This window comes from Syzygium oleosum, unplaced genomic scaffold (assembly GCF_021117445.2).
Source record: "Syzygium oleosum isolate NSW1041296 unplaced genomic scaffold, Sole_v2.1 Sole_v2.20, whole genome shotgun sequence".
Lineage (NCBI taxonomy): Eukaryota > Viridiplantae > Streptophyta > Magnoliopsida > Myrtales > Myrtaceae > Syzygium > Syzygium oleosum.
The window spans coordinates 5,648,494-5,670,878 of NW_026607504.1; the positions used below are offsets into that span (position 1 = coordinate 5,648,494).

A 22,385-nucleotide genomic window follows, 5' to 3' on the forward strand; every position below is an offset into this window, starting at 1 on the left:
ACGTAAATGGGCCGGGCCGGGCAAAAGCCGACCGCCGAAGCACATTCTTCAGTCTTTTGCGTGCTTTTTCAACATCATAAATTTTTTATTTGGTCCGATGGATTTGTTCAGTTCGTTCGGCTCTCTCGATTATCCAACGAATAAATTACAGCTCCCGATTATTATTGTAGTATCGTTACGCGGTTGTTAAAATTTGTAAATGTAATTAACACTTAACAGACGAATTAGGCACATTTAAGTAATGCACGATAGGTGCGCATAGATGTCGACTCGATTCGATTCGACTGGTTTCGATTTTATTATCGCTCGCGGTGCTTGAAAGAACCTCGGACCTATCGATCCGAACCAAATTCTATTCGGCCACAAAAAATAAGAACGCCGGACCAATTTCTATGTGAACCTATGTGTTTCCAACTGCGCATTCGCTTAGTTGGCATTTTTTTGATTAATCGGCTTTATTCGACACCTCCCGAATTACACACTTAGTATGCGTTATCAGGCTCAATGGACAAGCCTAGACCCATAGAAACGACGCATTGCTTGTTGAACGTAGTGTGCGCATTCCAGTTCGATACCCCCCATTCGGGATTTTTGCTTAAACGGGATTGAATCGAATGAATCTAGAGAACGTGAGCTTGATTCAGGTAAACACAGATGCATTGCTTGAGTTGAGGTGATCTGTGGCTGTCTATCTGCTAAAAAGATTCGTCTGTTGAGGTTGTTCTCTCTGTTGAATTCATGTCGTTTGTCCCCAGAACAGGAAATCTGCTACTCAAATCATTCTCTGAGGAACTCTCAATCTGCAAAGTCCGAGTATGGTGCTTCGGCGACTATAATGTCAGTTGTAACATGGTGTCTTGAATAAGCATCTGCTGTGAGCAGGGAAGTAAGTTTCGCAATCTGCTTGTTTTTCTAATATCATTGAAGAGCAATGCAAGAAAGCACGTGTTATTCAGGCAGCATCCTGTTCTCTCGTTGCAGATTAGTTCTCGCGCACAGATGACTCCGCGCGCCAGATCGAGAGAAAGAGAGAGCAGAAAGAGAGAGCTGCAACCCTCTTCTATGATGTTGCGGCACCATCAACTAAGTCGTTTGAGGATGCGTTTAGTATCGCAGATCTTCTGCAGTCCGTCTCGAAGAAAAGATGAACTGAAAATCTTGCGCAACTTAACCGAGGTCCAGCAACAAATGGAGCTCTCCATTCAGGCATGAAAATTTTCTTATTACGAGTTCAGAAAGAAAACAAACCATGATAGAAACACTTGCCCGTAATTTAGAAAGACAGAGGCACTTGAAATAATCATCAAGTTAGGAGATAGAATGGCACAAGATAGACTACAGCCTGAGTTATGAAATTAACCCAACTGTGATAATGCAAGTTTGAATATAACAGCCATCTTCTTGGGACAAGCTATGTGTATATGCTTTAGTGAGACCAGCTACTCGGATTGCTCATGTAGCACTTTATTCGGGTGCTCACATCGCAAGTCACCCGTCAAAGTTCAAGCCATCATAACACAACAATTCCAGATAAAGGGACTAGAACTGTTCTTGCCACAACCAATAGGCGTCCACTGCAGTTCCTCAGTGTCTGGATCAGGGCAGCAAGTGAAGATGGTCATGCCATGGCCGGTGTCCGAAGCCGAGGATGTGCCTATCACGAGCAACTTGCTGCCCAGAGATTTGAACGCGACACCCCATCCTTTGCTGAAATCAGCTCTTATAGGAACTGGCCCGAGCCTCTTCCAAGAGTTGCTGCTCTTGATATACACCTTCAGCTCATTCGAGGATGTCTCGAGAGTGTAAAGCTCATTGTTCACAACGGCAAGGAGGGGCGGACAGTGGGAGGTCGAGACGGGCATGTCTTTCAACATGTCGGGGATTATTTCCCATTTGTTTTGGCTCTCATCGAAAGCTTCCGCGCACGTGAGGTCGTTTCCCTGCTCATTCTTGCCACCAATCACGTAGAATTTCTTGTCCATGTAACAACCAGAACACATCTTCCTCCTTTGATGCATCATAGGAAGCCGATCCCACAACTTAGTCTCGGGATCATACTTCTCAGCAGAATTAAGAACTTCCTTTTTGCTGCCTATACCAAACCCACCAGCTACAAAAGCATAGTCACCACAAGTGGCGGAAGCAAACAAGCACCTTGGGTTCTTCATGGAGTTGCCCTTGAACCACTTATTTTCAGCCAATTCGTATCTCCAAATCACAAGGCCATCGATCTCGTTGCCCGAAACCATAAGGTGAGTACCTGCACAAAGTGTTTCCTTGTCTCCGGCGGAAAAGCATGAGTCAGAGGGTAATATAGGAAGATTCCGGCAAGATTCGGACTGCGGATCAAATGCCCACCAACTAGTTTCCCCGCTCGCCAACATAAACACAGATGGCTCTTTAACTCCAATCTCCCTCCTGATTTTGAAGATCTCTCCGCTCTTAATTAAAGATAAGAACCGCTTGTTGACAGTGGAAAATTTCCAGTATAAAGATCTTGGCACCCTAGCCAGTATCAAGGCCTCCAACTCATCGCTGAGCGATGGAGTGTAATCTGCATCCTGAGGTTCCACAACTGAGGAACTACCAATCCTGCTAGAACTAGAAGATGATTTTTTCTCCGATTTTGTTTTAATCTCGCGACCCCCTGACTTTGGCGGTGGGCATATCTGAGAATCGTCCCAAGGAGCACCGCCAAAGTCCAAGTTGAGCACGGACCCTTTGATGCATCCGTCAAGGTCCATGGTTGCTTTTTCTTCACCATCTGAACCCACCATGTTGGCCCTTTCTTCTTCACCATCCAAGTCTTTTCCTTTCGACATTGGCCAAGACTAACTTGAAAAGCTCCAAGCCTTCTGCAAAAATTTTAACTGAATTATTACAGCTAACCCAACGAAGAAGGCGCATCACGATTCACTTGGCATATCTACCAAAAAGATGATGGTCATTACCGCAAGGCCACCCAATTTTTACACTATGAAGCTTGCTCAAAGATGCATAACAAATGATATACAGACGGAAAGAACACAAGGATCGCACATATGATGTACAAAGACAACTGGAAATTAACCTTCTTCATGTAATTGGTCTTCAAAAGGGATGGTACAAAACAGAGCTAATATTTCACGAGTGAAAAATTCCGAACAGATTAACTTCTCACCGGCCAAATACTGATGACAACCAGAACTTCAACAAAAACACAGAGAAAACATGCGTATGCCAAGTGCTGAGCATCAGGTTTTAGCACTATCATCATATTACACCCAGCAAAGAGTGGGATTATCAAAACTAAGGAACTGAGGAATGTAACATCACGGTACAGACATAAAGCCAGATGACACCAAAGATTTTTTCAGGCCTCAAATCATCGGAGTTCCAAGAAACATGCCCTTCAAGTGCAAACATTGCAAGAAAGTTACCTCTGTGGAACGGAGACGCCCACCCCACTTACCCCACAGCCCAGAACGACACGGACTTCCTCTCATACACAACACACCAACTCAAGACTCCAATATAATAACATGTCTGAACGGGGAAGCCGGAGCCGAAGCCCAAACCGAAACCGAAATGGGTCAAAATGGAAACGCATGCAAAGCAGTAAACGCAGCGAGGGAGGGAGAACCGGTCAAAGGGGGGGGCGCACCTGAGGAGAAGCGGTCAAGTCAAACGAAGTTTTGAGTGCAGTTTGGACTGAGACGAGTAAAGATGGGAACGGTTACAGAGGAAGCAGATGGAGGAGGAGGAAAGACTGGGAGGGATCATCGGGCATCTGTTGGTATTAGCAAAACCCAAAAGAGCAAAAACGGCCTTGAATTTGGAGTAAAGGAGGAAGGGGAGAGAGAGAGAGAGAGAGAGAGAGAGAGAGAAGGAGAGAGTGTGTGGCGGAGAAAATGAAATAAAAATTGCAACTTGGGGAGGAAGGAGAAGGAAAAGGAGGAGGCCCCTTATTTTTAAATGAAATTGGCAACTTTAGGTGGGGCGGATTAATTGCTTAATCTAGTGGGAGTACAAAATTTTGTTGGGTTCCAAGTGTGAAGATCGAATTTATTATGGGAACACTATTCAAACCACCAACACCATCTTGGATTCACAAAATCAATGTTAGAAGAGAATAATAAAAGGAGATTTTTTTAAAAAAATAATCACTTTTTTTTCCCTCCTTTAACCCACATAGAAACCCATGATTTTTCGAATCATGATTTTTACAAATTCCACGAAAGCATAATTGCTTTAAAAGGTTCTTGGGACTACTTTCATCGGTCGATAAGCATTATGATGCCAAACATGGCGAGGAGCCTAACGCAAAATCTGGCCACGAAGTAGGAAAAGATGCCCAAATTTGGCAAATCAAAAAGCACGCATATCGTGCCAATCGGTCAAAAAGTTGGTCGTGTAATTGTAAGGGTCCGGTGGATAATCTAGTAATGTATTTGTTGTATTAAAGTTTCATATTACACTACAAGTTGCTTATTTCGACAAAAAAAAGGGAAAATGACTCTAACGGTTCATGAACTTTGGTTTAATGTGCAATGCAATTAATGAACTTTAACCTAATGTGCAAATGATGTACCTGAACTTTTAATATGTTCAATATAGTCTCTGAACTTTTGGTACATATTTAATTTAGCCCATGGATTAAATGTTATCTCTGAACTTGAATTAATGAAATAACAATATTGAACATTTTCATATACTTTAGGAATCACGTTAAACAAATTAAAAATTCAGGGATCACGTTGCATATTGAATCAAAGTTCATAGGATATTTGAGTTATTATAAAAAAAAAATACTTGAAGTTGCTGATCAAAAGAATGTCAAAAATTGATGGCTCCATTGTCACCCCATAGGCGCACTTTAGCTTCACCAGTCATAATCTGTCATTCCATGTATCTAGGCACCTATATATCCATCATGAAACGTCAATCGGAATGTCTCTTGTACTAACCATAGACAAAACAATCATTTACATTGTCCTCCAATTAAAATGACTATCATTAACGGCGCCATGTCAAAAGATCTACACCCATAGCTTGTAACGTCATTCAAATATTAAACCATCCGTTTACCTAACACCATCGCGTTAATTGCTTGAGTTGTACTTGTAACAGGTAATTTTTTTATTAGTGATTTGTCACTTTAGGACTTTCGGTGCACTTATAAAAAGAATACAAAAAATTGCAATTAAGATTGTAAGATCTTGAAAGACCACCACCATTTGCATTTATTTAAAAATGTTAAGATGTTAGATAAAGCATGATTTAATATTGACATTTTAACACTCCGTACATGGAGGCGCTCGTCTTCATGCGTAGGCTGGACAGCAGTTTAAGCTCCTCCTCACCCGTAGGTAAAGCTATTAGATAAATGGCACTCATCCTTATGCGTAGGCTAGACAACAGTTTGAGCTCCCCCTCACTCATAGGTAAAGCCATTAAATAAATGTGCGGTTTAATATTAATATTTAATGCTCTTCCTCACCCGTAGGTGAAGTCGTTAGATAAATTCGTAATTTAATATTAATATTTTAATGCTCCTCCTTAAGTGTAGGTTGGACAGCCTAAAACATAAAAACATGTAATTGGATAGGTAAATAAGGGGTCCAAAAGATTGATGCAATCGGGAAGGCAAATAGAACCTTGGAAGATTTGAACTCGAGATTTCCTCATTTAATATTATGTGAAATTATATGGGATTATTGTCAACTGTTCTAAATATTTAAATTGCCAAATGAAAGCTTGATTTAATAGTGATATTCGAATAGACTTATATTAATATTACAAAGTGAAATTCCATGTTCAAAGTGGCATCATGAGTAATCTCTTCTCATGAAAAGTCTAATCAGAAATGCTATGGGTGTAATGATGAGATCTGCACACACGCACACGCACATTCACACCATGCATCTTTCTTCTTACTTCTTCTTCTTGCCTTTAAAGAGTGAATCGATTGTCTAATCCAAAGTTAGTAAGAGGAAAGGTACTCCCAAAGCCGTTCGCTGTTGGAGCAAATGACCCAACAAGACAAACCATTTTTGCTCATAGCCGAAACGGGCATAAAGCGTGGACCAAAACGTTTGGGCATTCGTACTAGTGCGATGCTTTTGCATTGTCTGTTGTCTTTCGTTTCTCTTTCTTTCTCCTTTGCACACTTTGCAAGGAAAAATTATTCAAAAAGTATAAAACCTATTACATTTTTGCCAATTCACTTCTAAACATTTTAATTGTGTCAATTGATTCCAAAACATTTTTACGTTTTATCAATTAAATCCATCCGATTAATTTTGGCCGGAAAACGTTGTCATAGACTCACAACCATCTTACATGGCACACCAGAACTAACGTTGAAATTTTTAATAATATTTTAATATTTTGTTCAATTTCTTTTTTTTCTTTCGTTTTTTTTTCTCTTTTCTCTCTTTACTTTTTTTCTTTTTTCTTTTTCCCTCTACCAGCCATCTCCAGCCTTGGGCGAGGGCCGCCCTCTCTGACCTGGGGTGAGGGTCACCCACGCTTGGCCTGGCGAGGGCGGCCCTCGCCAGGCCATACAGAGGCGAAGGTGCCGAGCTAGGCGTGGGCCTTCTTGATGGGGTTGTTGATCTTGGTGATGTGATTGCCTCAACACCGCCTCTACATGCCCTTGTACTTGAGCTCACTAGCGCTGAGGGGTTGTGGTGGTCGCTCTTTAGGGCCGATCCAGCGAGTTCTGGGACGTTGTCGAGCGTCATAGCAGCTCTCCTTCGAATCATGCTGAGAGAGAGAGGGAGGTGGAGGCGGAAGGATCGGAGAGGAAAGAGCAACAAGGGCCAGAGCTTCTTCCTCTTGTTCAAGCTCCAGTTACCCCCTTTCGCTAGGCTGGCGAGAGTTGCCCTTCACCAGATTTGGCAAGGGCGACCCTTGCTAGGGGCAAGTGACCTCTGTTGGCCATCAACAAGACTTGGCGTGGCCGGTGGAGGGAAAAAAAAAGAAAAATAAATAAATAAATAATTCGAAAAAATATTAAAATATTATTAAATGTCCACATCAACACCGATCATGCCACGTAGGACGACTGGTATCCACGTTAACATTTTCCAACAAAAATTGGTCAGATTGACTCAAATTGGTAAAACGTGAAAATGTTTAAGACTCAATTAGCATGATTAAAAGGTTTAGGATTGAATTTGTAAAAAGTTGGGCAAGGCTTGCCTCTGCCGAATTTGGTGAGGGTCGAACCTCACCGGTGGTGGGAGCCAAGGGTGACAAGGCTCGCCCACACTAGTGGCTGGCGGGGGAGAGCTTCGCCTGAGGCTAGCGAGGTCTACCTTGCCTTTGGCCGATAGATGAGGTCCAGTGATCGATTGAAGGAAGAAGGAAAGTATAAAAAAAAAAGAAAAAAAAGTAAATAATAAAAAAATTGAAAAAAATATTATCAAAGATTATTCACGTCAGCGCCGATCATGCGACGTAGGATAACCGACATCCACGTTAGCGATTTCCAACCAAATGGATTCAATTAACAAAACGTGAAAAGAGATTTGAGACTCAATTGGTACAATTAAAATGTTTAGAACTAAATTGACAATAATGCAATAAGTTTATGATTTTTTTGGACAATTTCCCTTAAAACCGCCGAACGATAAAGGATTGGCTTTTTCGTAAGGACACAATCGATAGAGTTATTATGGCAACATTTCGCGAATAAAAACCACCAAAACAGAAACCCTTCTTTGCTAAGTAGAAGAGGAGAGACGTCACATAGAGCCAAGAAACCAATTTTTTTTAAAAAAAACCACGAAACCTAACCTAAGATTAGTTTAAGTCAAGACCAATAGTAACAGAAGATGCCACGCCTTAACCCTAGAAAGTGGATGCCCGTTGGATAAGCTTTCCTTTCCCCTAGCGTTCTTTGTTTTCCCTTCTTTCCTTGTGTGTGTGTGTGTGTGTGTGTGTGGGGTGGGGGTCTTTTCATGTTAGTATGCAAATATAATATGAACGTGATTCTTGTGTTGTCCTTCCCACTCGGGAGTTTATGTCCCCTTCCTCGCCATTTTTATAATCCTAGAATCACTGTCGCAATCGCTTAGGTTTCGCAATTGCCCTCGACACTTGTCTCCCCCCATTTGCTTCCAAAAGAATAATATGTGTGCATGTATATGTGTGTATGAATTGTATCAATAGAAAAACCGATCTTTCTTTGTCAAGAAACTGAGCCTTGATTGGCTCCAGGACAGATCCTAGTCAGCTTTCAGCCCACGGATTAGGAAAAAGAGCATTCCTGGGAGAGCAAACATTAGCCCTAATATTCAATTCTCCCACTAATTCAGCTTTTCATTGGTTCACATCCCTAATATTCTTTTATTTCTCTCTCTTTTAACCATTTTATGCTGCCTAGTTCAAATAAAAGCAGATTTGAACGGCTCACTTGCAGAAACTGGTCACTTTCTGGGGATGCTCTAATGTTTAATGGGCTGATCCAGAGCTTCCTTTTCCTTCTTCTTGTTTTCATCCCTTCTCTCTTTACTATGGTTATTATTGTTCGTTTTGTTATGATCCAGAGGCGCGGCTGCGGAGCTCCAACAACTTAAAAACTCATGTCACGTCTTTTCAAGCCCTATAAGCCGGCGAAATTCAGATTTTTGGCTCGTACAAATGGATGTGACCGAGAGGAGTTGGGATGCAATCGATGGGATTCGAACGGGTAATTTTCAATTGCCGAAATAATAAACAAAGTCTTTTGTCCCCTAAAGAATAATCAGTTCAGACAAAACAACATTAAGTACCTGCATAGGCTTTGTTGGGATGCTAATGTAGGACTGAATATACGATGTAAGTGCATGATATGATGAGTTCAAACAAAGAGCACCCAGGTAATGATGCTTTTGAGAACTAATTTGAGCCTTTAGGGATGTGGGGGTAGAATCTGAATGCCCACTTTGCCATAAGAAAAATGGAAAAATTAAAGGCATACCTCTATATTCTAGCTTAAATTTCAATACATCGAGGGCGCTGGATTTCTAAAGTCACTAAAGTTTTGGTCATGAATGGGGGAGATGGGACGTGATGTCCCAAGTCCCACATCGGTCTTTTCGAGTGATTCAAAAAAATATTGCACGTTTTAATTGGCAATTGAAATTTGCTCGAACGTGAATGATGTGAAAAGAAAAGAAATATATCACGATGCATTGCACATTGAGATAGAATACCGATGTGAAATCCCATGGAAACGAAAGAAAGAAGTATATATTGACCCGACATCACACTCATAATTAGAGGCTTCAACGAGTCAAGTGAGCAAAGCTCAACTTGTAATCATTCAAAGCGGGACTCCAACTCAACCAGTCGATATCGTGATAGAAAATACTCGACTCGTATAGCCCGCGAACCCAATTGGGTAGTTGAAATATCTTCCGTATCCAACCACATATACGTGCACACGTATCGTAGATAGACACGCGCCGTTGATTTCAATTTTGGGCGAGTATCCATTCTCTGCATCCATCGTCGTGCCGCCACAGTTATATAACCTCTCGGGCTTTGCTTTCGTATCATGCTCCGCTCGATTTACTCAGAACCGATTAACCGTCACGTTCGCGGCGGATGAAGACGGGTCTTCCTCAGATGGATCAGACACCTATGTTTAACGCACCCAAGCGATCCTGGAAACCCGAACCGAATCGTCGACACCCCGACCCAAATCGACCTCGATGAACTTTAACGCAAGTTGAGGCTATAATATCCATGCAAAGCTCAAAGCTTATATTGGGAGGTACACCTCTACGCGCATGATACGTACGAGGACAAAACGGAATTCCACCTGAGGCATACAATGATAAGAGGGCGGTGGCCAATGGGAAGGCAGCGGCGGTGCACGCGGCGGCCAAAGCCCGATCCACACGCCTACGCGACACGCCCTCGGACGCCGTCGCGCTTTCGAACCTCTTCGTAATTTACTTCAATTTGATCCCTTTGAATAACACCATTCATTAAATTTAATTTTTTTTATTATGACTTTAGCACGTAGATTCCGGGCAAAATCATTGCTTAGATTGCCAAAAAGAGGATGGATGGACGGGATGGATGATGCTTGTTTATTATCAACGGCGGGGGATCCGTCCATTTTGCAGCATTTCACTGCCCCTTTTGTCCTACTTTTTCTTATTTTTAATGTTTGTGTTTCCTTTTTTTTTTTAATTGTTTATCATTTTCGTTTTGTCCGATTTTCGCGACGTGTTGTGTTTTGCCCGTTTGGGTGGTTGAGCGGGCCACCGCGAACCCTGTTCTTGTGGCGCGGCGGAGGCGGTGCTGGAAGCGGAAGCATCTCTCTTGAGTTATGTGTACACATCATCGTTGTTGGATAAGTGAGGCCAAGGTTAGAGTCCAATTCTTAGTCTTCACTTGTTAGTTACTAAATATGAAGAGTGTTAAGGATTCATGAAACCTGAACTGCTAGTTGCAACTAAATCTCGTGCCATTTCATGTTTCTTTTTCTCTCGAATAATGAAGTTGCCGTTCCTTGCATATAGGTAACTTGTCGCGTGTTTTTGTTGCTCGAGGCATTAGTACTTGGTTGCACTTGCCTTCCTTGGACAAATTTTTAAAAATAGGAGGTTTGATCGCGAATATTAAAAGAGAAGAAGGCATTCTTAACAACCCCATATTGTCATTACATTTTTTAGCGGCCGATTAATAAAAGGAGACTTTCGTTCTTTGAATGGGAAAGGAGGAATGAAAGCATAGCTTTCTGTTGTTGTCATGAGAAAAGCTAAATTCGAGCTCAAATGAAATATAGACGGACTTTGAAGCACGAGTCTTAAACACTACTCGAGTTATATCATGTAGATTAACATCAAATTGGAACGTCTGTAAACTAAATAATATGACAGATTACGGGCGAATATCTCGTCAACCGGGTTATATTCAACATCCACAACGGTTCGCCACATCGTTCAGTGTATAACCTTTGTAAACCAAAGTCCTAGCAAATCCAGAAATTTTCGTACCAAAATTTGAAATCAAACGTACGGTCAGATGACCGACTCAGCGGGTTCGGGCTTCGCTCGAAACATTGGGCCAAGCCCGAGAGCAAAAAGCCGGTTAAATGGGCCCAAATGGACTTGAGCCCAGCCCATCAGATGAGCCCACTAAGCCAAGCCATCCATGATCTATCCAGGAACCAAGAGCTTTTTAACCCACAAAAAGAACGAAGACCGCCATAGCCAGACGCTGAAGCTCTCTCTCACCAAATGGCATCTTCGCTGTCCAGCTTGGTCTCCTTCCTCTCGCCTTCGAAGCCGCCGCCGCCGCCGCCGCTGGCGCCACTCCCGCCGGCGGCGAGGGCCCCGGCGATCCTCTGCATGTCCAATCGCCGCGCCGCCGCCCGCCGAGCGGCGAGCTGTCGGCGGTGATGAACCCGGCGCTCGCCCGCGCGAACGCGCTCTTCTTCCGGGGCTACAACGTGCAGGTGACCGTGGACGACAACGAGCCGGAGGAGAGGCTGCTGAACAGGTTCCGGAGGGAGGTGATGAGGGCCGGCGTGATCCAGGAGTGCAAGCGGCGGCGGTTCTTCGAGAACAAGCAGGACGAGGCGAAGCGCAAGACGCGCGAGGCCGCGAAGCGCAATCGCAGAAGGTGTGCTCGTATTTTCTCGACCTCATTTCTAATTTCCTCCTGGCGAAGCTGATTATAGATTGTGTTTAATATGCTAATTCAGCTTAAGGAGATGTTGTTAATTAAGGTGTCAATGCGAATCGGACGTTGCCAGAACTAGAAGAGTGTTGTAGCTGCATTGCATTCAGCAAATAATCTTTTTTGACTCTCTGTTTTTCTTATGTCAATTGGATTTGATGATGTACGGAGATACTCCATCGTGAGTATTGCTCAGTAGTCAGTAGTTCTGGGCATAAGAGAAAGAGAGGGAGGTGGCGAGGGCTTCAGTAATGGATGAGTGGTGCGAAATTGCGAAAATTTTTAGGCTTATCAGGGTGGAGGAGGAGGCTGCTTGCCTTTGCTATCTACTTTTTAAGGTTTCATGATCAAATTGTGTAGAACATTGGCGGTTTTATCTGAGCAAAGGCGATGCTGGTTAGGTTTGCGTCTTGCTTTGGCTATATAGGACCTCCTCCTCCCCTTCACCCCCTTTTCCTTTGTTTTCTCCAATGGCCAATGATGTTGAAGTTCTGCCTTTTTTGTGGACCTATGGTTTCATATTAGGAAGTATTAGTACTGATTTTCAGGGACATCGGCCTCTGTCACAGACTTGAGCTTGAAAGTTTTGAGCGGAAGTCGTAAGAGATAGCGTTGTAATATGCTTGTAAGTTTGGGTTGGTGGGAAATGTAAGCAGTGATTGTCTGTTCCGTACTCATTTGCTTTTCGTGGGCCGGGAGACCGGTCAGTTCTTCTGCCTACCTTATGTGATCAACGATGTGGTGCTCATAAAAGAATTCATGTTGGTGTCATCACCAAGACTCATGGCTACTTTTCAGCTGTAAATTTAATTAAGAATTGGGAGGCGTTTTTTATTTAATTTTTGATGTGGAATCTGTATAAGATTCTTTAGTTGGCCATTACTCGGTGAGGTCTGATGTTAACTCCAGTAGGAAAGTGAAGCTTTTGAGAAAAAAGATTCACTGTTTTAGTAGGACTGAAGAACGAAGAAGGGAAAAGGATAGACAGGGCCAAGCCTCGAGGATATTCGTAGCGAACAGTTCTGTCTTTTATCATCATAGAACATTTGTCATTTGCAAATGTGATAGACATGCTTATTCTTTCATGCTGTTTCTTACAAGTTGAAGTCCATTTGGATTATATTTTTCTTCAACATTCTGTTTGTCATTCATCCTCTTTAAGCTGTATAATTATGATTATTCGAGCTAGATTTTGAGTCAGGCTGGAAACTCAAAAAGGTGAACAGCTTTTTTCTTTGGGTTCTTACTTACAATGCTCTATAGCCTATTGCTCTAGGCCTTTCCTTTGCAAGAATTTAGATGTTACTCGTATTACGGTGGCATCTTCAATTCTCTGTCAGATTTGGTTAATTTCGCTTATCCTTGTGGTTGCCATCTTACTGTGCAAACAGACGTACCCAGTCAAGATTTGTGCCTCAGACCCAGCAAGATACCTCTACTAACAAGAAAAAGGAAGAAGATGAAGATAACTGGGACCTCCCTGAAGAACTTCCATTCTGATTTCATCTACCCTTGCTTATTTTTGTAGTCACAATTGATGCAAGGGAGTATTAGCCAGATTTGTTCTTTAATTGATTACTCTTGTCATCAACCCTGATTCTTTCCAACAATAAATCTAGATGCATTATTCCCAATTCCTCTTGGAATCTTGTTATGTAATGGTCTAGCCCTGTGCGCGCAAGCGATGTCCAACTATTCTATCGGAGGAGCCTTTAGTGGTTTCTGGTTTATATCCTCTGAAGGGTAATTTCTCATCACTAGTTTTACTGCGGTTGGTTAACCTGGCTTATTGTACTAATCAAATGTAAAGAAAGCGTAAGCAATAAGCTTGGCCAGAATTGCAAGGAAAGAGATGGGTGGTTGTGGGCGAGCCGAGGTACTATTTCAATATCGTGGTTAAACTTCTTAAGGAGGGGCGTAACTCTTTTCGTTTTTCGGTTTTGCTTAACTGGGGCTATGCAACTGGTTCGGAATTACTCGGGAATCAGACTGGACCGCCCATAGAAACAGGTCCAATTTCCGGTTCTGGTAAAAACAATTTGGTCCCCGATCTCAAATTTTTGGAACCGGTATTGTATGGGTAGGTTCCGGGTTCTGGGTGTTGAATCTACCCATCCACCCACCCACTCGGGAACCGGTTAGAACTTGTTCTTTAAAGTTAGAAGAAGATGATTTATCATTCTTAAATGAGCTTAACTTCCTTATTGCTTGATAATTTTGTTTGTTTTGTATCGATATTTTACTTTGAGCCGTTTTGTTGCGTTTTGTTGCTCATACTATTTTGCTATAATTGCTATTTGTCTTAATTTTTTTAAAATGAAGCCAAAAAAAAAAAAAAAGAGGAGAAATTGATTCCCAAATAGACCTTAGAATCGGACCAAGCAAAAGGGCAGGTTCCAAAATCAGTTCTAAGACAAGCATGGTAAGTTCGAGGTTTCTAAAATTGGAAATCAATTCTAACATAATAGGTTCTAGTTTTAACCCTTTGGATACCACTAGGATACGAGCCGCGAGTCGCTAGATGAAGCTCAGACAATGACATGTCGAACCATCGGTTTAAGCATCGAGCAAGTCGGTCCCTTCCATTTCTGTGGTTTTTAGCAACGCCGGACAACCGAGACCGCAACAAGTCTCTCCCTGAAGCAAAAGGCTCCACATCGTCCCTTTCTTTCATGGAGGAGCGTCTTTTGGCATGGTCTGGCAGGACCAAAAGGGTTTTTAGAATGCTACAACACTTCCTGATACGCAAATTCGAGAAGGTTGAAAAAGGGCACAAACTAACAAATATCAGCAAACGCCGACAGAACACCTTTTTTTTTTCGGTCGAAGACAGAACACCCTTTAATATGCAAACATTTATCTTATACTACAAGTTAGAAGATCCATAACAAGTACTCGCGATGCTCCAGTTTATGTGCAACTATACTACTCTCCAGTAGTTCATCAGCTCAATGCGATATGCTTTTGGCCTAGAAGAATGAAGTAGACCGCGAACAAAAATTTTTCCGTCTTCCTCTGTTGAACAGACGGGATGGGGTCCAGTATACGTTAGTGCATCAATGCCTTTTGCTCCTTCGCAGGTGATTTCTTCCTTTTCTTTCCCGCCTTCTTTTTCTTGATGTGCATATTTTCCCTTCTTTTGAACACCGCCAAAACTTCAATGCTGAAATCACATTCTCATCATTCAGACAGCTTACACATAAAACAAACACCACAGCTGGACAAGATTTCATTACACTGCATGTGTTAAGGATTCCAAAGGCAGGAAGCTTTATCCCTGACCATAATTTGTAAGCTTATGCTATCTTGGGAGACCTAAGAGACAGGAAAATTGTTGGATAACACCTCTAATTTAAATTTTCCCTCCATTTCTTTCTCATAAACATATTAAGATTTTCACAAATTTCTCTGCCGAATTTTCATTTCTCAACTCTTCACCCTTTCCCAAACAGAGCCTTAAAGTTTCTAAAGACTACATCACACAGCTGGTTCTAATACAAACACATGAAAGTGTAAATTTTAAAACCTTCCCAAGTCAATCCTGATAATGTGGGAGGACTATTTGACTAAGGCAGAACATTCGGTGTACGTTTGTGGTTTAGACCAGCTGAAAATATTATCGCATACAACTTATGTTTGATGTTAACATTTCACTTTTTTAACAAGAAAATTGCCTAATTTTCAGATGAGTGTCAATCCAAAACCAACTAAGACAAAACGTTTCTCCAGATCTTTGAGGAACAAGACCTACATAATTAGTATCTCAATTGAAATTTTAAGATCATTGAGACTCGCTCAGAAATTTCAGGTTCAAATCTGAGTAATTCCCAACTACTTGCGAAAGATGTAAGATCACAATTCAGAATCTCAGCAACTTTCATCTGATTAAAGTAGACAGACGTTAATTCAACATTAGCTCCTTAATCATGCAAAGCTACAGGATTGCAATATGAGGGGACTAATACCTTTGTGTGCCAGGGAAGAAGTTAAATCCATGGGCTTTTTCCAAATGCCATGCCTTGCTAGACAGCAATGACTTACAGTCCTGTAATTTATTCACTCAACATTAGCTCCTCAAGATATTTAGTATTCAGCTTATAAGAAAGCAAACTAAGCACCAAAGCTGCACTTTAGTCTCTTAACTGCAATTTACCTCCTTAAAGCTTTCCCAGCCACAGCTTATGTAGATAAGAGTTTGAGGCGCTGAGTGACGGTTCTCTTCACTTAAATCATTTCCAAATCGAACAGAAGCTTCCCTAGCACGAAGTACCCACGGTCTCTTTTCTTCTTTTGTCTTGGAACTAATACCAGAGACAGTATAGAAAAATTAATTAATGCTGGAAGGTTGTAGAATGTTATTTTCGTGAAGATATCGATGTCATGCCTTGATGCAAAGAAAAGCTAAAGATAAGCCCCTACCTTTCAGGTGATGATCTAGTTTTCAGTTCCCGTGATGGAAGGGTCTGCAGGGCACCCACCAGAGACGCTTCTAGTCCTTTTCTAGGAGGATCAACAACAATCACATCTGATCCCACAAGCCAGGAAGTAGGCTCCTGATTTGATTCCAACAAAAACGTAAGAACTTACTACTCTATTACAATCTTAACTCTGAAGAAGATTAACTTACTACTCTATTGACAAGATTGATTAACAACGACATCAATGAGATTCTTTTCGGGGACTTACAACTGAAGTGTCAGCTTGATACCAACTGATGCTGCTATCCACATATTTTGGCAGGCGTTCAACTGTCTTTTCAAAAGACAACTTGGATTCTTTGTTAATTTCTACACATTTTACAGACCTGGAAGAGATGAATTACAAATTTGTAAGCCTTTCCTTAATGAGAACGAACAATCTGGAGCATTTAATGGAAAGAGGAAACCGGCGAGCAAAAGGAAAGAGAACTCTGGATTCTTGCCTGCATTTTCTTGTAGCAGCCAAGGATAAGCCAATGACGCCAGATCCTGCATATAAGTCAGTAACTGATGCACCATAAGGAACATACTTCTGTAACTTTCGGAGCAAAGAATCAAAAGCCTGAAGATGACCAAACAAATAGCATCGTTACAAAGTATCAGTTACATGAATTTCAATTAAAAGGGGATAGACTCTCTATTCTCGATGAACGATCGATTATCATTCATATGCAACTGGGTTTGCATGCATTATCATGTGGGGCCAAAAACCTGAGCAAATCAACATGTGTCACTCAAAAATTTTCTTGGCTATCAAAGAAGATGGTTGAGCGAGATACAATGGAAACCCAAAATTGCATTCCTATCATCAAGAACATGCCACAGTCAATGCTAAACTAACATCACATTTGATGCTATCCGGCAAAACAAGCAACTTGATGCCAGCATGGTAAATGCAATTTTATGTTAAACTAACAGCAGGTTCGTATTGACATTTTCCTGTTAGTAGGGCTTTGCAGATTAGGAGATATGTCTAACCCGCGTATTTGCTTGGCCAAAACTGGATGGAGCCAGTGAAACATCAATGCCTCCGAGGTGTTCCCAGAAGTCCCTATCTCCTAGAAGATGTCTCCACCTATTCCCGAAGATTACCTACATAATCAAATGCACCATGAATAATAAAAAGACCCACTTGTCTTAGAAAAATTGTATTGAAAGGTACATTTAGTCACAAGATTAATTAGCATTTCACATTGTTAGCATGATGCCGTAACTATTTTCCTTGTCAGTGATTTCGAAGACATTAAAATTTAAGCAGTTAGCTACCACTCACATTGCTAGTTGATGTCTGAAAATTGGCCCACACAGAATGTATTAACGGGACTTTGCGCTTTGATCCACTCTTTCGCCATAAAAACTGCAGATGGATAAAGAAACACATTTTACTGGTTAATCAAGATATGGTCCAGTATGAGCAAAATCAAGAAAGAGAATTCGACAGCCTCACATGAGCCAAGGCATTCAGCTTATCTGAATTGGGCGAATTTTCATTTCGAGAATTCCAAACTAGAGCAACCTGAACCCGACCTATAAATAAGTTTAGTTCAGAATTGTGAATGCAATTTGCACACCAAAAAACTTCTAGAAAGTAAAAAACTGAAAATTCAAACCAAGTATGCAAGAAGCGAGTTCAGATCCATACCATTTTGGTATCTTTCTGAGGCGGGAATAGATGTATTGTATGTTGTCACAGCCATCTAGCAGAAGCACAAGAACACATAAGTCACCGATTACTAGCATAACTACAAACTTAACAAGATATCCCCAATAACAAAACACTACCTGCACGTAGCGCAGATCACCTGTCCCTTGATCCTCGTCATGCGGTTCTATACCTAACTCTTTGATTCCTGTTAACAATTTTTCCCACGGGATAAAGTAAGTACATAGTGCTCCAGAAAGCACACCAAATCTTTAGACATCATCCACAAAATATACCTTGCTTCAACAGTTCCATGGCAGCATTAATATTCGGATGATGAGCTGCAAGAACAAGCAAAATGAGGCATTAACTGCACCACCATTGCCACTAGTCCAATATTGCTCTAATCAGTTCAGAACTTCATTTTGCATGCTCCAACTCGCGAAAAATGTACCTTTGCAATCAGGGATGTCCACCACACTATGCGTGCCCTCCTGATAGAGTCCAACGAGAGGATCCGCCCACGAGCCGCGAACCGCCAACTTTGCACGGCATCTCCACCCCCACTGCATCACACACACACAGCGAGTAATCAATCAAAATTAAGGCTGCACAAGATGAAAACCACACCAACACGTCGACTCGAATTGAGAGAAAAAGGCGAGCTTACGAGCTTGCAACTATCGAAAGTGAAATCCGAGACGCCTAGGCTCTTGAAGAAATCGACGGCATCGTCAACGACGCTCGGACGGTGGAGGTTCAGCTCGTGAGTACAACCTGAGCACCTGCATATTCAAGCGAACCATAATACACAAGAAACGCACTTGCAACTGACAAGAACACGCCACAGTTCCCATACCCGCACTTGCGAAAATCCGGCAAATGCACGGATTCATCGACGCGAACGCGACGAAAGGTAAGTGAGTCAAGACATTCGATGAAGAAGTAGAAAGAGAAGAGGAACTAAGGGAAGAGTTGGCGCGCGTACGATTCGAAGTGAGGGCACTGGAGCGCGCAGGTTAGCGAGGGCGGCGCGGCCGCGGCCGAGGGCGGGCTCGGACGGAGAGACGCCGGAGCGAGCGGCGGCGGGGAGGGAGTAGCTGCGGCGGCGGCGGGGGAGAGGTGGCGGGAGGTGATCGGGTGGAGGGAGCGGGAGGAGAGGAGGCACGGCGACATCGGCGGAGCTGGGCCAGCGCAGCGGAGCTTCGCTGCAATTTGATTTTTGGCCGGTGTGGATAAAATGGGAGATGACGACGAAGAATATCTTCGACTAACGACCGGGTCGGGTAACCGCCCGGTGCTTCCGGGTCAAATTCGGAGTTGGGTCTCGGGCGGAGGGTCCGGAAGCTAATCGGGTTCAAACGGATTCAGACCCGCCTGATTCCGAAGCATGAAAGTCCATACAATACAGTCTTTCTCTTACCGCCCAAAGCTCATTTTACTGACAATACCGGAATCATGTGCGGTATGTTCCCTATACATGCTTGTGAATAGCTGCTACATTCGTAGGATGTCTAATGATGGTATGGAAGACAGATCTATGCAAAGCATCGAATCGAATCCTAACATGCTTGAAGACTAGCCTGTCCGATGTGCGGCGAGTGTGGTTAGCTTGTTCTTCATTCTGTCGATGTGACAGTAGTGAGCCTCTCTCTAAGACTTCTTTACGATCAGAGTGCCGTAGACGCCCCATAACCTGACGAAGAAACCGAGCCCAATGCTCAGGATGAGCTAGAGGTATTCGAGATCATCGTCTCAGTCCTCGCTCTCGCTGTTCCCGACCCCATCGTTAGGAGATTGTGGCTGTTTCTCGTCTCCTGTGAGTAACTTTGGCAATGGAATCCCACAGAGACCGACGCTGCACTCGTAAATAGATGGGTTGTTGAGGGTTAGGAACTAGTTGGCCTTCGGAATTTTCCCTGACAAGTTGTTGTACGACAGGTTCAAGTGATTCAACTTTGTTAAAGTGGTCATGCTTGGAGGAAGCGGCCCTAAGAGATTGTTGCTCGATAAGTCGAGAGTCTCTAGCCTTTCCAAGTTCCCAATGTCGATCGGTATTCTTCCAGTGAGATGGTTCATGGACAAATTCAAGGTCCACAACCTCACGAGGCTCATCAGCGCTTCAGGATTCTCCCCCAACAAGCGGTTGTCCGAGAGATCTAAATTGTTGACGAGGTAAAGAATGCTTTGATCATATTGAACAAACCGTCCTTTGGCCACTACGGTCAAGCGTCCCTGGTACCTCACCGTGTCAGCATCAGTGAGTTCCACTTTCAAGCCGATTAAGTTTCCGATTCACGGCGGGGTCGATCCTGACAACCTATTATGCGAGAGGTCTACTATGTGGAGATTCGAAAGACAGCATATCCGAGGAGGAATTTCCCCAGTAAACAAATTGGACCGCAGGTGCAAAATCAGTGGCGAAGGAATGCTCTCTGCAAACCATGTGGGAATGTTTCCCAAGAACTTGTTCTCGCCTTGATCAAGACTGTACAAAGATCTACTGTTCCGCAAGGAGGACGGAAGTTTGCCAGAGAGATTGTCGTTACTGAGTATGAAGAACCTGAGAGAGGAAAGAAAGCCGACCTCGCTCGGTATTGGACCCGAAAGGCCATTGTTCGACATGTCAAGAATATACAGCGAGGACAAGTTGCTCCAGAACCGCGGTATTTCTTTGAATAGGTAGTTGTTGGAGGGCAAAAGGACACAAGAAGTGCCATAATTTGTGTACGGAGATCACTTTGGTGCCATAACTTTTTTTCGGATCACTTTAGTGCCAAGTCGGAGGAAAATAGATCACTTTGGTGACTCCGGCCAAAAAGCTGACCTGTCATTTATATTAAAAAAAATGGTTTGACTTGTACACGTGAAATTAGGTGGCTTTTTTCGAATTTTTTAATTTTTTGATTAAAAAAAAAAAAAACGTTGCAGCAGCGGCGAGGGCTGCTGCTGCCAACCCACCATCGCCGGGAAGGGCGGTGGTGGGCGGCGAGGTGAATCCGTGCGAGACCTCGCCGTCGCGACCCCGGGGCGGTGAGGCCTCGCCGGATCCGGCGAGGCGAGACCTCTCGTCGCGTCGCGACGGCGAGGTCGGCCTTCGCACGCGGGTCGCGACGGCGAGGTCTCGCCTCCTCGCCTCTCGCCCAGCAAAGGCGAGGCGGTCGTGACGGCGAGGTCTCGCCTCGCCGGATCTGGCCCTCGCTGGGTCTCGACGAAGGTCGCCGGGCCCTGGCCAGGGGTCGGCGACCCTCGCCGACCAATCTGCCCACCACCGCCGGCCCTTCCTAACGGTGGTGGGTTGGCGGCAGCAGCGGCGAGGCTGCTGCAACGTTTTTTTTTTTCTATATAATTTTAAATTTTTTTTCTAAAAAAGTACAAGTCAGCGGGCTAAATGACATCGTTTTTGATTTTTAATGCTGACTGGACCTCTCCAACGAGCCGTGGACCTCTCCGGCTAGCCATGTCAACGCCACATCGGATTTCCGTCGAGCCACGTCAGCATTGGCACTAAAATGATCGTTTTTCAAAAAAGTTGGCACCAAAGTGTTCCGAAAAAAAGTTATGGCACCAAAGTAATCTCCGTACATAAGTTGTGGTACTTCTGGTGTCCTTTTGCCGTTGTTGGAGATTACTAAGGTTGTCAAAGTGGCCATATTCCCAATGTACAAGGGAATGGTACCATTTAGGTCATTCCGAGATATGTCCAAATCTGTCAGGTAAGGCATGAGTTCGCCGATGTTGGGAGGAATGGGACCGGAGAAGCGATTATCGTTGAGATACAGTATCGTCACGTTGGAAGACCACATAGGAAGAGGACCATCGTAGAGGTTCGAACTCAAGTCGACACTGGACCGAGCGTCTACAAACATCAGCAAGGTGGGTGGCTAGCCGGTGAGTCGATTATACGAAACGTCTAGTTCATCTAATTGCAGATTCAGTTGCAAGAACCAATCGGGAATGGTCCCCGAAATTTTAGCATTGTTCAACACCACGGTCTTGAGCTCGTTTTGTTTCCTCAGGCCAAGTAGGAAACTCGGGACCCAATTGGCAAGACCTGAATTTCAGGTACCTGAGCTTGAAGGGAGGAATCCAACGGGGGGTTATGTTGTAGGCCAAGGAAATGTTTGGAGACAGAATATACAAGTCAAGATCCGTGAGGCTCGAGAGGTTTGCTAGATGGCGCTCCGTCACGACTCCTTCCCACAAGTTCTCAGGGAGATCCATCGCAACCAGTGTCGATAGTTGCCCGAAACTTTCGGGAATCCCACTGATCTTATTGTTGGCCACGTAAAACTCTTTCAAAGAGGACATGTTTCCAATCGTTCGTGGAATAGAACTTGAAATGAATTGCGCAAAACTTAGAGGTACCTTAACTTCTTCAGGTTTCCTAGAGAATCTGGCAAATTATCAGACAACCTATTGTTCCCCAAGTCTAGATTCTCCAACTTGCTGTCGTTGCATCGAGCTAACCCGTTGATAAAATCAATTATCTCACTCGTGATTCTATTGGCAGAAAGCTTTAGGACACTCATATCACATAAGCTCCCCAATGATTTCGGAAGCCGACCTTTGAGGTACGAATCGAGTTCTTGGAGGGATGC

The 22,385-nt window shown here is 43.3% G+C and overlaps 3 protein-coding genes and 1 pseudogene across 6 annotated transcripts; 1 reads left to right on the forward strand and 3 right to left on the reverse strand.

Moving 5' to 3' along the window:
- Positions 1–1,150: 1,150 nt before the first annotated feature.
- LOC115693729 (F-box/kelch-repeat protein At3g27150) lies at positions 1,151–3,878 on the reverse strand. Of its 3 annotated transcripts, none has more exons than XM_056320266.1 (2): positions 3,644–3,878; positions 1,151–2,852 (listed from the first exon to the last, which is right to left on the reverse strand). In XM_056320266.1, the coding sequence occupies exon 2, from the start codon at positions 2,820–2,822 to the stop codon at positions 1,503–1,505; it is 1,320 nt and encodes a 439-aa protein (XP_056176241.1). In that variant the 5' UTR covers positions 2,823–2,852; positions 3,644–3,878; the 3' UTR covers positions 1,151–1,502. The 3 variants fall into 3 exon arrangements, with proteins under 3 accessions (XP_056176241.1, XP_056176239.1, XP_056176240.1); XM_056320264.1 differs by having other exon boundaries at positions 1,151–2,855; XM_056320265.1 differs by lacking the exon at positions 3,644–3,878 and adding an exon at positions 3,420–3,611 and having other exon boundaries at positions 1,151–2,855.
- Positions 3,879–11,187: 7,309 nt separating this feature from the next.
- LOC130140580 (30S ribosomal protein S21, chloroplastic-like) lies at positions 11,188–13,299 on the forward strand (annotated as a pseudogene).
- A 757-nt stretch (positions 13,300–14,056) lies between these two features.
- On the reverse strand, positions 14,057–19,038 carry LOC115693972 (uncharacterized). Of its 2 annotated transcripts, none has more exons than XM_056320209.1 (15): positions 18,773–19,038; positions 18,455–18,569; positions 18,239–18,350; positions 18,081–18,125; positions 17,925–17,992; positions 17,785–17,839; positions 17,590–17,669; positions 17,416–17,499; positions 17,121–17,234; positions 16,586–16,704; positions 16,351–16,468; positions 16,084–16,217; positions 15,818–15,965; positions 15,630–15,709; positions 14,057–14,361 (listed from the first exon to the last, which is right to left on the reverse strand). In XM_056320209.1, the coding sequence occupies exons 1-15, from the start codon at positions 18,958–18,960 to the stop codon at positions 14,262–14,264; spliced, it is 1,560 nt and encodes a 519-aa protein (XP_056176184.1). In that variant the 5' UTR covers positions 18,961–19,038; the 3' UTR covers positions 14,057–14,261. The 2 variants fall into 2 exon arrangements, with proteins under 2 accessions (XP_056176184.1, XP_030476916.2); XM_030621056.2 differs by lacking the exon at positions 14,057–14,361 and adding an exon at positions 14,443–14,827 and having other exon boundaries at positions 18,773–19,037.
- Positions 19,039–19,680: 642 nt separating this feature from the next.
- Positions 19,681–22,095, reverse strand: LOC130140667 (LRR receptor-like serine/threonine-protein kinase GSO2). The gene is made up of 3 exons (XM_056320600.1): positions 21,854–22,095; positions 21,384–21,630; positions 19,681–20,019 (listed from the first exon to the last, which is right to left on the reverse strand). The coding sequence occupies exons 1-3, from the start codon at positions 22,093–22,095 to the stop codon at positions 19,681–19,683; spliced, it is 828 nt and encodes a 275-aa protein (XP_056176575.1).
- Positions 22,096–22,385: the final 290 nt, after the last annotated feature.